The sequence below is a fragment of the Barbatula barbatula genome (genome assembly GCF_947034865.1).
Source record: "Barbatula barbatula genome assembly, chromosome: 14".
NCBI lineage: Eukaryota > Metazoa > Chordata > Actinopteri > Cypriniformes > Nemacheilidae > Barbatula > Barbatula barbatula.
In genome coordinates, this window is record NC_136777.1 from 17850363 (window position 1) to 17866006 (window position 15644).

The 15644-nt window shown below is 38.1% G+C and overlaps 1 protein-coding gene across 3 annotated transcripts in view; it reads left to right on the plus strand.

Annotated features, from left to right (window-relative positions):
* The first annotated feature begins 209 nt into the window (after window positions 1-209).
* dst (dystonin) overlaps window positions 210-15644 on the plus strand; it is a 141218-nt gene continuing 125783 nt past the window's right edge. The window contains exons 1-2 of one of the 3 annotated variants that reach the window (XM_079473550.1): window positions 210-503; window positions 744-957. In XM_079473550.1, the coding sequence (XP_079329676.1) occupies window positions 453-503; window positions 744-957 (265 nt within the window). In that variant the 5' untranslated portion in view covers window positions 210-452. Of the gene's footprint in view, window positions 504-743; window positions 958-2140; window positions 2289-15644 lie in introns of those variants that run through there. The other 2 variants (XM_079473548.1, XM_079473552.1) reach the window with 2 other exon arrangements.

The following is a 15644-nucleotide window of genomic DNA, read 5'->3' on the forward strand; positions in this document are numbered from 1 at the left end:
ATTTGCAATAAAAATAAACTTTTGAGAAATTGTGGGAATGGTTTCAAAAAACCTTTAATTGTGTGAAAATAGCATTTTCACAAGAGCTGTTTACAAAAGCAGCAAGTCACCTGGGAAGTGAAGAAGCGCTGATTTAATATGCTTGGGTGACAACAGCAGACTAAAGCAGCACGAAATATTCTACCAGAGAGGCGCTGTAACACCTCATCACAGAGATTCATTGAATCCAGGGTAACTGGAATGATTTTGGATTCTGTCTGTGCTTTTGGTTCGCTTGCATCAGTGGACGGTGACGCTGTGGGTTGGTGTGCGCATCTACTCTCTCTCTCTCTCTCTCTCTCTCTCTCTCTCTCTGGGGAATTTGACATCGTTTCATGGTTTCGATCCAACCGGGAGACACGAGACGGGATACCGTCAGAAGGGTGCGGTTCAACCAAAAATGATATCGCCGTATGTCAATGACAAGTGGAATATCTGTCCATGCGTTTGAGATGTACACGGCGGTGAGTGTTTGCGTGTCCTGGCGGGGGAGCCACATGCAATTGTCTTTGACGGGTTTTATAGCTTTAATGTTTCCTTTGGTCATTTGAGTGTGTGCGCAAAAATCAATGCGTCCTTTAATCTGAGCGCAGAAATAATGAGAGCTAGGATAGCTTTCGTTAACACCGCTGATTTTATTTGCCAGGTTGTTGATACCTACGCGGTGTTGTTGTTTATTGCTTGTCTATTGTCTCCGTACACAGAGCTCCGGGTCCGGGAACGCGTCTCTGCGCTGCTCTATGTCTTCCTCGGCGGATTTCTCAGACGATGAGGACTACAGCGGGAAATCCGGCACGCTGTCGCCGGCACCGGGTGACACGTTACCGTGGAATTTACCCAGACACGAGCGCTCGAAGAGGAAGATCCACGGAGGATCCGTGCTTGACCCTGCCGAGAGAGCGGTGCTCAGAATTGCGGGTAGGACCTCAACACAGCCCCACTGCATGCATTCACAAACATCTGTTCATTGATCTCAGTGTGATACTTTGAGGAGATCCGGTGTCATTTAGATATTTGATCATTTAGCATCATATATGATAGGCATGAAGCAAACAATCATGCTGAACTTTGTTTTGTTTGGGATTTTGGGAATTGCTTGAGATTGAGAATGAAAGGGATTATTATAGAATGCACCGTACGAGCAGGTGCCTTTGTGTCCTTACATTTACATTTATTAATTTGGCAGACGCTTTAGCGACTTACAAGTAGCTTTTTACAGTGGCACATTACTGCAGAGCAGTCAGGGGTAAGGTGCCTTGCTCAAGGGCCCTTCAGTCATGACCTGCTGGTACTGAGATTCGAACCTGCAACCTTCTGCTGCATTTTGGTGTTGTTATGGATATGTCGGTATAGGCTTAGGGGTGAAGGATGAATCAGCATCAGTGAGGAATCTAGTGTCTGCATGCCTTCCAGTCAGCTTCTGGAATGACAGGCCACATCTATATACTATTAGTAAAAATGTTTTTTTTATAGACATAATATCACACGTTGTCCCTTACTGTAAATTGGAGTTGGTACATATAGCCTACATATAGGCTAACATACATAGAGCTAATGCATTTTGATTTAAACGTTTATTTTGATCAGCCCCTGGTTAAGAATTTAATGTAAATGACAGTGATTCAATTGGTCCAACTCGGTGCCGTCGCCAAACGTGGAGCGCATTTCCACCAGGCGCTAGGACCGTGGAGATGGACATGACTGTGTCACAAACACATGGCATCAGTGACTCTCGTGTGCCTCAAAAATAGAGGATGACAATGCATGACACATTTTCCTGTCACACACACATGTGTATATATATATATATATATGAATAAACACACATAATTGTAGTTGAATGTTGACACGATGTCAAAAAGAATAAATCATGTTGTTATAGAATTTGTAGAATAAATATTGAAGTCACATCGTGCAAACAGAATGATTGTAAAGAGGCCAGGGTGGGATAGATGGCTCAGATAAATAGAGGCGGCTGGGAGTGTCACGTCTATCACCCGCTACACGGGTGAGATTTACGGCTGTAACGGCGGAGGAAGTCTGGCTTATTGGCCGGTTTATGGATATGGGAGGGGAGGCAGGGGCGTCGCCTTTCAGTCAGACAGTCATGCAGGCAAAGCTCCAGTTCACTCGCGCGCCTGCTAAATGTCCAGCACCGGCAATGGCCCGTTATGGAGCGGCTGCGCATATGCTCGCCGACGAATTGGAGTATCTTCAAGCATACGAGGACGTGCTGGAGAAATATAAAGGTAAAGAATGAATTCGCGTTGGTCTCCTTTTGTTGATAAAATGAATAATTGTTTGTGAAATAATCCAACGGGTGCAGCGGCCACATTGCTACAGTGTTACACTGTGATTCATGCATTGTTTTAGATAGATCTATCTATCTATCTATCTATCTATCTATCTATCTATCTATCTATCTATCTATCTATCTATCTATCTATCTATCTATCTATCTATCTATCTATCTATCTATCTATCTATCTATCTATCTATCTATCTATCTATCTATCTATCTATCTATCTATCTATCTATCTATCTCTCTATCTCTCTCTCTCTCTCTCTCTCTCTCTCTCTCTCTCTCTCTCTCTCTCTCTCTGTCTAGCTATCTGTCTATCTATCTATCTATTGGTTTGGTGTACTCCAGCATATCCTATGCATCGTATTAATGCATCTCCCCTCATGCACTTACAATAGCTTACAGCGATTTGCATTACATTATTGGTTTCGCTGGATTATTACAGACAGCATCTTTCTGTGTCACTGAGATACAAATGTACAGCAATATCCAAATGCACACAGAAATGTATTTTGCCTTACGTAAATGAGCTTCAGTGCTTGAAGCGGATGGGACCTGTGTTTTGTTTATGCTGAAGCAAAGCAGCAGTGGATCTATCAGCTGTTGGTAAAGCTCAGCAGTGTGTGTGTGTCTGTGAATAAACCCGCTTAAGTCATATGATGTTTTGATTCTGTGACTTTTGCTTTCTGGAGGCGATAAGCTTGATAAATAAGCAGATTTGTTGGTTTTCTACAGTACAATGTGTTCACATTTTATTTTGTTCATTAAAATACATACATATATTTACTGTATCACTTGTGGGTTGACAAAAACTCTTAAAAATATGCCGTTCTTGATTTTCTGTAACCTGACTAGGTGAACATCTTGTCTTTTTTGTTCTGGCAGTCGTGACTGTTTCACTTCAGGGCAGAGGTTAACTTATCACACATAGTTGATTTGTCACACTGTATTGGCCTGATTTCAATTTATTATGAAGCTTGCTTACTGAAATAACAGTATAACAATGTATGTGCTGTGAAATGGTTGAAAATGATTGTTCTGAAGTCCTAGGGCTTAACGTGTGCATTAAGTTCGTTATGTCACGTTTGTAATGGTTTTTATCGAAATATGTGATTTCAGCACTATCTGAAAGGAATTATTCATAAGCAATTAAATCTTTTTGGCTTTCAGGAAGATTTTCAGCTTAACTCATAATGGTCTCACTTGTTTACTGTAATACTTTAGTAAGTTGTGTTTTTAAGAACAATATCACACAAATGGCTACAAGCAGTTACATTTACATGAATACTATAAGGCCATGGCACAGTTAGTCACATCTCAGTAATAGGGGAGTACTAGACATCGTACAAAATTTCATTTATAAACAGTTTAGCAGTGGATTCTGCCTGGTCCTAAAGTCATTGTTTTTCTTAGTGACTGGATACAGCTGGCTACAATTTTTTCTTTCCATTGTGTCCAGAACTCTAAAAATCTATTGACTCATTTCCCAAACGTGAGATAGAGGATTTGTTGTCATATTTAAGTTGTTCGAATGAGTATTCACCGTTAACCATACAGCTTTACCCTTTGTCATTTGTTATGTACATTCAGAGCAAGCATTTTACTTATAAGTTGATAACCAAGATTGCAAAGCGATCTGTTTGCGCCTTGCATGATGACGACTTAAACCGTGTGACCATGCCTTCTATTTAAACGCACCGAATTGTCTTCATCTAGAAACTAAAAATCATTACAAAAAACAACATCAAAGCTGTACGTTATGTTAATCAGTATTAAAATCAATCGCAATGTGTACAGTGAGTGGTCTGTAGTCAGTTTGCAGTTTTATGGACAGTGGGAACTATCAACAATGATAAAATGGATATTTGTTGGAGGCATTCCTGGACATGATGTCTAATACAGAAACACTGTTGTTCTCAGGACAAAAGACTGGCCTGTCTGGGTTTGTGTCTCTTATGCAAAATGTCTCACTTCAGCCTTGTAGTAAAAATTCATTCTAGATTTATATTATTAATATATTATGGAAGACTAAGTCAGAAGGGTTGTTGATTCAATGCAATTTTATTTATATAGCGCTTTTCACAATTTTCATAGTTGCAAAGCAGCTTTACATACATCATAATAAAATAATACTAGGGGAATTGTTTTTTTAAAAATTTCTCTATATGCAATTTACACTGATCTCAGTGGATTGTCAGAAACTATAAATGATTAAATCGCAGTACATGTGTTGATACCCATATCTTTGACCTCTATTTTATTATATTATGATATTGATAAAGGCTGCCATTTGGTGGTGCCGTATTGTCAAGTGTTTTCATTATTAATAAAAGGAATGGTTTGGTATTTATATCATTTTAGAAAAGCATAAACAAAACAATATTTAAAATCTGTTTTACTGCTTTAGTAGTTATCAGACATTTAAACAGAAAAGACTTCAGGCTAAACACTGGCCATGTTTTGTACACGAGTTTATGATGTAAATGAAGTAAATACAATTGTGTGTTTTTATTGTGCTCGTGTACCAGAGTGCATTTGATCCAAAATCGGTTTCCTTTTAAAATGTTGTCATCTTGTAACCTATGAATTTGAGACTTGAACATGGAATGTGGTTTGTGCTCATTTACAATGGCCCTTACACAGATCTAGAAAAGTACAGGATCACAGTGTACCTGGAACAGGTGAGGAGGATAAACTCCAGAAACCTTTGTGGCTTTTTAAACATTGTGTGGCAGAGAAAGCTTGAGATTACCTATGAGTGTGTGTGGATCTCAGTTTTACAGTTGAGTGAATTGAGCTTGACCGGGAGACGGGAGTCCTTTCATCTGGGATAAGAAGCTCTTTCATGAAATACTAGATACTACAGTTAAATACAAACATCAGTATATTACTGTCGGTATAAAGGGCCAAGACACTATACCTCTGTATGTTTTCTAGATTTCCGTACCTCTATTGTTCTTTTCATAGGTTGTTGAAAGTTTTGTGTTAGTACAGATGGGAGAAGAACCAAAGGAATTACCTCGTGAAAACATGTGCTTTTTGAGTGCACTGGATTTTTGTGAATGGAGTATCACAGAAGCACTTATTAGCTGTGGTGTCTCATGTCATACAATAAAAGGTCCGGATATTTATTGTTGATATTTCTTAGTACTTGAACACATATTACATTCAACCATGTCAGAAAGATCTGTTTCTTGTGCCATGCCACATCAAATACATTGCTCCTGACAGATTTGCCAGCATGGCATCTGCTTTCGTTTTTCAGACAGCCAATATTAGAGATCCTAGACACAAGGATTGCAATGCTGGGACCTCTGTCTGGTACAAGGTCAGCTTTCTCTACTGTCCACACCAGTCAGACCAGCAGTCTAAGCTCAGTACAGGATTAGTTTGGGGGTTTCCCACTGCACATTGGAAACAATTCAGTCTGGTGTTTTGATTTCTGTTAGGTGCTGCTTAGCCATGCTTGTATTATTTGTGTGGAGCGAGAGGAGGAGTCTGTTTCTGTAAACCTTTGAAGTAACATCCAGAAATAGCTGGTCAGTATATGGAATGTGTAATGTCACACCTCTGACGAGGCTGCAGCTTACGAATACTGTGAGAGGGTTCTGGTCAGATGATCATAGTGGAAGAGCAAATGCCTAAGGGTCCACATGACCCAACATCTACCACTTATGCAACATTGAGTTCTCAGTGTTTTCTTTTTACATGTGGACGTTGCTAAGGATATGATATGAATGATACTCATTGATCAGAATTTGTTTGTTTTATATTTGCTATTTAGGGCTATGTTTATTATTGAGTTTGGTCATTCACAGTGGCATAGTCATTCATTAATGGCATTAAGGGGCAATGGTGTTCTGTTATGTTTGAATTCATTTGTTGAACAGACTTTGTGATGTTTGTAACTTGAATTCAGAATTGTCATTTAAAAACACTGAACATAACAGGACGCTTGAATAACTTTTTGTAATTTTATGCTCAATTAATCGCAGACACAAATTGATTTTGTGCACAGTCACCGTCTCTGCACTCATTGTTTCATGAGACCCGCCACTTCATTTGAGTCTTGCGGGACACACTTGGCTCTTTGTATCTAATAGCAGAGCTCTGAGCTGTCATGTACTGTGTGTCATTCAGTCAGTGGTGTGTGGGTGCTGATGATCTGTGCATGTTACAATAATGAGATGCTAATGTAATACACACATCACAAACATGTTCACAGCAGAGAGCATTATTCTGTAGCCATAGCGGCCTTTGCAGTTCGGAGGCCCGTTTCAAAGAAACAGTAGGAGGCCCCCCATTTATTTGATAAACACTGTATTTAAAAAGAGGACAAAAGCACGCACATCACCCTCAAGTGGGTTCTCGACCAAAATAACGAACGAAGGGTTATATACAAAAGTCGGCACATCAAACCTCCAAAAAAATACAAACATTTCTAAAAGTTACACGCATGCTACAATCTTTTAATCAATAAATTTTTTGGAGCTTTGGTGTGCCGACTTTTGTATAATCCATAAACACTGTTGCAGCCAGTAGCGTAATAGTCTAAACGGATTCCATCCAAATATATTTAATTTGTTTAAACAGAACTATTTTACAATCACTTAAATATTATCTTTTATATAAATAAAGTACATTTAGTTCAGTTGGGCGCTAGAGGGGAATTAAGCCGCGTTTGCTCCTTAAAGCGCATGCGTGTGTGTCAAGACAATGGCGGTGACAAAAGGGCAAGGGAAGGTTTGTTAGTTTTTAGTTCGTATCAGGGAATTTGTCTTTGTTTGATTGTTATTGTGTATTTTTTATAAAATATCAATAATTTTTTTTTGTGTTGTGACGCTTATATTGTGGAATATCCATCTTGCTCGTTTTTATTAATAAAACTATGTTAAATATAAGGGGGATTGTCTGTCATAGTACTGTTTTAATCGTTTATGGATTATTTGTTAGGAATAAAAATGAGCAAACATTTTGAGCATCATTTTCTTAAAAGAAAATGTAAGGTGAAAGATTTTATGTTAAAGGTCAAAAATGTTGTCATAGTTTTATTAGTCGGTGGAGAAAATATTCATCCCTAAATAATACAAATAGCATGTTTTCCCACTTACACCACATTTAGAACATTCTGAGTGCTACAAAAGCTCCGAGAAGATTTCCTTTATCCATCTCATAACGTTTGGTTTAATGCCACGGTTAAAATAACTCTAACAGGATTTTTTGCCCCCTTTCTTGAAACAAAAGTTTCTTAGAAAAAAAAAAAACTATTCCCTCAAGTCCCCTCAACATTTACCCTGGTGCATGATGGCAAGGGGCAATTCTCCTTTTCGAGTGTAACTGGAGGCCCATTCTTTTGTGAGGCCTGTTTCAATTGAAACGGGTGAAACATAGCAAAGGCCGCTACTGCGACTGCATAATGTGGGGCTGCACGATTAATTGTTTTTTAATCGTGACAACAATTTATGCTTCCCACAATGAACTGAGCATAATCTTTGTGATAATAATTATGTTAAAGGAAGCACAAAACTCCCGATCATGTCAGAAATTTTTTTAAACTGCCACTTTGTAGGAAATAAAATACACAACATTTCTGCACTGCATTTGCTCTTTTTTGCAAAACCCACAGACAAACATGAAGGGTGACCAATAGTAATGATTTATAAAAAGATTACAAACATTTTTAAATGGAGTAGCAAGGTTTCATTCTGAAGGTCACAAAATTTTAATACGGCGGTGCTTTGAAATACGGCGTTGAAGAAGTTCAATGGCAGCAGATTATAACATATTCCTTGGCTGTAAATTATAGGCCTAATAAACATGTTGAGGTCAATTTAAATCTGTCAAAATAATCCTGTTTATTAATCGTGATTAAAACTTTGAGCAAATTCATCGTGATTATCAAGTGACAGACTGATGAAACATTACAACTTACAAATGATTTCCATCCACATCCTTTCACATCGTGAATCGAAATTATAAAAACAACAGACGCTCTGTTTGAACAACACAATTTTACACTGATGCAAGCGACTGGACCCACAGCAAAACAGCTACGTTACACTCTGCAATAAGGATCATTTTAGGAAATCCAAGAAACCTGCTCTTTAAAACATGCAGACAAAATGAAACAAAGTCGTTCGAAGTTTAATATGTGCACAAGGCCATATTGCGGTTTTAATTTCAATTAAATAACCACGCGATCTGTCATCTGTCACATATATTTCATAAATTAACTCAAGGGGTTTTGTCAGATTGGTAAATAGGGGAAGAGGAAATTCATGTTCTTTGAAGTGGTAAAAATCTTTCTGGAGATTGTAATGATTGTGAGTAGATCACGTGACTGTGATGCAGTTAACTCAAAATAAAGTACATTTTCCTATGAGAACTTGAACTAAAAAGTAACTGTGAGATCATTATAAAGACTTTCCACAAAGACTATCTAAACATATACAGTATCTCTTCATTTAAAAGATGAAAAGCTGAAAAATTGTATGCCACATCAGAAACATTAGAAAAAGTGCTGATATTTTGCCTTGTTTAGTTTTAGCATCTCTTTATTATTCATTGTTAGCGTCATTATTTATTAAAGTGCATCTGTATTCTTTCTTATAAAGATCATAATTAATGCATTATAAAACATTATCTAGAAATCAAATGATCTCATTGTTTATAATGGTCTAAGGATATACTGATACTGACTGTTCACAAAATCTCTTGATCCCTCTTAGCTCAAGTGAAAAACTAAAATATTGCACCATTGGACCAAAATCACCAGATTGATTAAATATATATTGATGTAGCCATGGCAACATGGGTGGATGCTATTGCTAATCCATTGTGTGTTGTATTCATTCAGCGGCAAGACACTTTACATTTAGTCATTTAGCAGATGCTTTTATCCAAAGCGACTTACAAAGGGAGCACTACGCGATATGTCATACATGAGCAACAATACAATAGGTGCTAATACAAAGTTACTAGTTTCAACAAAAGCTAGACCACTACCTGTTGAGAGAAAGAGAGAGGGTTAGTGTACATTAATTTCTTTTTATTTTTTTATCGTTGTAATTATTACTTTATTCTGAAATGTCCAAGAATAAAAATGGGAGGATATCATTCATAGGCAAACATTTTATATTAGATTCTTCTGTTTGGGTAGAAGAACAATAACTTCTCCATTTGAAATTGTTTCCAAAGGCTGATGTCATTTCCTTGAGAGACCGCACAGCCAGCAGCTGTGGATGAGATGATGTCATAGACTGCAGATGATGTTTCCATCAAACCGTCAGATTTAAAAATATCATATAGACGGCCACATGAAAAAAGATTTAATCATCAAAGAGTCAAAAATCTTTTTATATAGATTCATTCCCTTTTATTAGCTTCTATAGTTAATAATTTCATTTATTAAAAGTTGATGTACTGTATATAAACAATGAATGCAGAGGTCGGTTTCAAGAACGAATTAACAGTTGATCTGACTTCCAGATGTCCATCTCGGCTTCCATTTTGCTTATAAATGGAAGTTTCTGGCCAGTGATTCATCTGAGAAATCCTCACTGAGTATTTGATGAAGGAGCAGTTTCTTGTTAGTGTGTGTGTATGTAGTGAGCGGTTGTCATAGTAACTTTGCTCTCAGTATGCAAGCCGCTCCCAGCTCCAGACAGCACAGCTTTGTCTGGATGAGGTCATGTGGGCCTTCACGGCCCCGCCCCTGACGACTCATTTCATCAGCAGAGGATGCGGGAAACACGCCCAGTGCAGCAGATACACTGCCAGGACCTGCTACAGCCTCAGGGCAGAGATTAAACAGCATACAGACAGTGTACGTTACGAAGGAGGAGTACATTATAAAAATGACTTAAATTGCATGATTAAGCTAGAATTTTTTTTCACACTTAGCCATAAGACAGGGCCTTAAAGGAATAGTTGACCCTGCAAATCCTGTCCCCTTGGACCCTAAAGGTTAGCTGTAATGTCTGATCAGAAACGCAATTATCAAATGTATTGCCACGTTTTAAATGTCACATAATACACTCAATTTACATGTAAAATATGCAGTATGCACACATGCGATCCAAACACAAGGGATTGTGGAACATCAAAAATCATCCTGATAAAGACATCTTAACAGACGTTACGCAGACGGTAAATTCAGACCATAGTTTCTGCTTTTAGAAACAGCCAGTGAGTCAGCAAGATGTCATGACTCTCATAAACCTCACTTAATCCCAAACAAGTTCGCACAGACATTTCCCACACAAATGTATTTGCTTGAATCGTTCTGAAAGTCTCTAAACATCCGTCCTCAACGTATACTGACCCATTAAGAGGTCTGCTTACTGTCATTTCTTTCTCGTGACAGTAATACACAGTGTCTTGTTTGTGGATGGGATTGTATCGCCTCATCTGTAGCGCTCGCAGCCGATCTCCTCCTGAGAGTTTAATTACAGCTTAATGTAGGCGCCCAAATGGTCGAGCACTAATGGGTGAGGCAGAAATCAATACACATCGCATTCCTGACTCCCGTAGCCCCAAACTGTTCTCTGATCTCTGCATTGACCATACAACATTATCACACAGCCATCTTCTAAATCATGCCTCAAAGGAGCATTTCGTTTGAGCACATCCTGGAGCTAATGGATCTTAGCATCTGTACAACAGCTTGAGAGAAAGTCTACGTCACCCTGCGCTCTTCAAACCCATCCCTGTATCCGATGAAGTATCTTCTTATCGACCGTTAAATTGCATGTGTAGATACAGTGTACATGGGTTACAGTGACATTTTCCGACAAAACTTGAAAAAGCCAGAAAATTCATTTATTACTATTAATATAGTTAATAATTAATATGTTTTTATATTTGACTATACTCCTGATGATAGAGTTCAGACATAAGAAAAATAGCAGTCTATTGAAAAGCTTACGAGCTTTGAAAACCTTATGAGAGACATCACATGGATTTTTAAATCACCAAATATTGACATCTGATCTATCAGTATGGTGAAAATCTTTGGGAAAAAACTAGATTTTTTCATCTTAAGGTTAGACACAATTGCATGGAATTGCCCACATACGTCCCAGACATGCCAAGGTGCCTTGATTTTATTTTCATGTGAACCATAAGTTGTTGACCTATGACACGCGTTACTAACAACAGTCACAAAAATTATGTACTGTGTTTTTTAATGATAAACATTTAACCACGAGGTAGATATTCGTTGGTGCTAAATGTCACGAGTGAGTTAAAACTGAGAAGTGTACGGAGGCAGTGATACATTTCCAAAGCAATCGCACAAAGTTCCGTGCCAAAAACATGGAGTCAGAAGAAGAGGTTGCTTTCTTTGTGGCAGTAATGGCTTGCGATAGGAATACATGCTATCATGTGTACATCACTGTTCTCTAATACATGTGGGAGAACAGTGATACAGAGTCATAAAAGTGCTTTAGTGAGATTTGTCTTTGCTCTCCAGGTCTTTATTCCAACATGTGTATTTATTACCCAACAGGATTCTTACTTCTGTATGATGGGATTAGTTTGCAGTGGTTCTGACATCACACATGACACATAGCTCTCCTTCGCTGACTACAGGAAGGCAGAGGGTTGTATGAAGACTTCACTGTCTCGTGAATACATTTCACATGCCGGCCTTGTCGGAGGCGGAGAATTTGATTTTCTCACTGCTTTGGAATGACAGGAACTTCAACTGCTGTTTATCTCAGGGCATTGTGTGTGTTTATTTCTCTCTGCCTCACTTTGGTTTTGTGTGCTAAACACAAATTTGATGGCTTCTCCCATCTCCATAACCCCACAGGTATCTTTTCACTTTGAGTGTCAACCGGGGTACTCGTGCATCAAGTCTATCAATATCTGTGTCAGCTGTGTACCACATTAGCTTTGGAAACCGACTTGGGTGTAGTTTACTGGCTGGTGTGCAACTGATTTCAGAAAAAAAAGCTTTCATACCAACCAGATCTACAGTAGCGTGAAATAGGGAATGGGTTACAGCGATTGACATTGTCATCAAGCATGGGTTTTCCAAACATTTTGTTTGCATTCCACCACGATGTTGTGCCAGGTTTACAATAACAAGTTCATTTTCCACTTGGTACCATTTCATTTTCTGCGTTTGAAAGCAAGAACATGTTGTATGTAAATGGACCCATAAAAAAATTCTGTTAGGTGTCAGGTTAACTCGAAACCAGACTAATTATACAGAGCTTACTTGAGACTGACAATCCACCAAGTAGGTAGTAAACCTTTGAAGTAGTATGGAAGTATGTAAGTCAGTCACATCGACAGTGTGAAAGTGCCCCAGAGTTTATAATAAGGTGTAACACACTGGTCTATAATTATAGTAAATGGTTTGCTTACATGGCTTGGTGTGGGAACCGTCTTTGGGTCAATGATAAGAATAATTGCTCAAAACAACAACAACAAAAAAAAATTGTCTCGTTTATATCTGTTCATCAAAATGTATATAAATTGCTCATCCTCTAACATCCATTTTTTGGCAGACGCTTTTATCCAAAGCGGTTTACACATTAATTCAAAGCTTTGTTACTAAGTATGTGCAATCCCTGGGATCGAAACCCATGACCTTGTTGTTGCTAGCGCCATGCTCTTACCACTGATAACTTGCATGTTTGTTTTTAGTTATGAAAGCAACCCCTGAACTGCAGAGATAATGACATCCGGACAATGTTGTGCTCTTGAGCGAGGCACTTAACCCTGGATTACTACACAGTGACTATCCCTTAAATTACTGTTGGGAAAGTTACACTGTATAAGCTGTGAACACAACATATTTGCTATAAATCAGGCTGTTGCATGCTGGGAGTGTGCTGATAATCCTTTACATTTGCCACTGAATAGTCCACTGCCTCGTGTTTTAGAATCAGTCCAAATTGCAAACGTCTAAAGACGTCTATTGACTTTCCTAGTTGTATGTTGTATGTGCGCAGTCAACTTTTTGTAACCTTTCTTTGCAACATATGACTTTCCTTTCTATCTTGTTGCCTTTCATGTGACCTTTCAATAATGTTAACATATCAACATTTAAGGATTTGGGTCTTCCAATCACTGTTGTCATGACATCATTGGACACAAGGCTCAGGGGATTGGCTCAGGCTTCTCTGTTTCACATTGGAGCATGTCGGTGTGGTAAAGCTGATTTGCAGAGATGTTTTTATTCCTTAGAAAACCTTGTAAATTTTAGGACTTTGGTAACGATTTTGTTGTTTCTCGCTCTACCATTATATCACTTTTCATATGTCATGAGAATAGGACATACAGTATGTCATGTCAATAATGTGATGGTGGATATCTGGAAGGCTTTAGCAGGATAATTTAACTGGCAAACGTACAGTATCATACAGTTGGTGATGACAGTGAATCTGTAATTTGTTCTATTGTCTGTTCATAGACCTCACCCCTCACAGTGTACAACAGTCCTGGGAAATAACATTGAGCTCAATGATGCAAAAAATCTTGAAGTTATCTATTAACCCTTAAGAGGCAGGTGTATTTAACAAGCACTGAGGAAAACAAGTCAATACTTCATAGTGTTATATTCTATAAATACACAGATAATACTTAATTGGAAAATAATGCTTTTTTAAATGAAAAAGCAATTATTTATGGTTAAAGAGGGTTGTGTTTATGACTGTGTGTCAGTCACCTCAGAGATTTTGTGAGGTTGTAATAAAGCCGGAAGAGGTCTCAGCTCTGTTGTTTATCATTAGTTTTTTATGCGCTGTATCGTTGTCATCATTTCTCAACACACATTATAATTCACCACTGTTTTCCCTGAAGAGACACCTTATGGTCGAATGAATACACTGTAATGTTCTTTCATCTGGTCATAACTTAACGCCATCTTCACGGCACTTTTCAACATGTTACGTCCTGACACCGGAGTTTGTTTTGAAAAGCTTTGCTGGATATTGTAACAGGGATATTTTAAGGCTTTGTTTAGGCCATGTGGAACGCGTATATGTCAGGCAATGTCAAACACACATGATCACTTCAACTCAACTTGTGAACTTTATAATGGTAAAGTATGTCATTTCTACCCCACTAGATGCATTAAATAGAGTTACAAAAAGAAATGATTTTTTACAATCCTTGATTCGGTGAACAACTTTCCTTATATTTCTGCTTATCAGCATTTCCGTATGTGATTTTTAGTTCTGTGGGAATTGTTTATGTTGTATCTATCTATTCACACTTTGACCCCGTCCCTCCTGCTTTTAGATCTCCATTTATATCTAAACGGTTGAGACATTTTGACTAAAGTGAGCACAGACGGAAATGGTTTATCATTAAACTTGATATAGAGAAAGTTGGCTCACCGCCTTGTTTTCAGTGATTCAAAACCTGTGTGACTTTATTTCTTCTGCCGAACACAAAAGAAGATTACCCGTTGGACCCCATTGACTTCCGTTGTATGGACACACAATAAGTCATAGATTGTGAACCACAAGGATCTGATGAAAGAATAAAAATGTTGACAGACTTGTTATTTTTCTAGGTAATATTTTAACTGATTTATTAGTTTTCATCCGTTCCTGAACGTTCGCACGTAAACACACCAGAACCATATATAAAATGACATATGAGGTGTAGATTGGGAGATTGGGAGATTGGGAGCTGGTTCATGCACATCTTTGGCTTCCATTGATTTATGCGTTTATATGGCCATAGGTGTGGAGTGAGCTATCTAAATAACACAGCTTTGTCATCATTATCACATTATTACGTGTCTTCAGGCACGGGCTTGTTTACCTTCCTAAAGTATCCCACTTGGGAACTTTTTAAATAAACTATGGACAGTAATGAAAGGCTGGGCTGTAAACGGAGGTATTTATGGGTGTGAATAACTTTTAACTCTAATCTGATAATAGATTGGCTCTTCCCTGTTAGTTTATCTAGATAATATCTTTATTGAGAATTGACTCATCGAACTGACGTGGAAGAATGCAGTAAAAAGCAAGAATACGCACGTTTTCAATCCTCAAGATGGCAGCATTCTCCTATTATTGCCCCATTCCTCAGAAACACCCTTGAAACATTCTTTATTAAATATAGTTTACATAGGCAGCATTTTAAGGCTGTGTATTTATGCTGCCTTCTGAGACACCTCATTTTGGCAACATTTTAAGCGTTCTGGAACATTCTCAGTAGTGGGTGACACAGTTCATGGAGACTTCATCATGAGTACTTAGAAACGTTTAGTACCTTTTGTGTTTAGTTGTGGCTTTGATTTAAAGATTTTCAGATGAGGTCATCACATTAGATGTA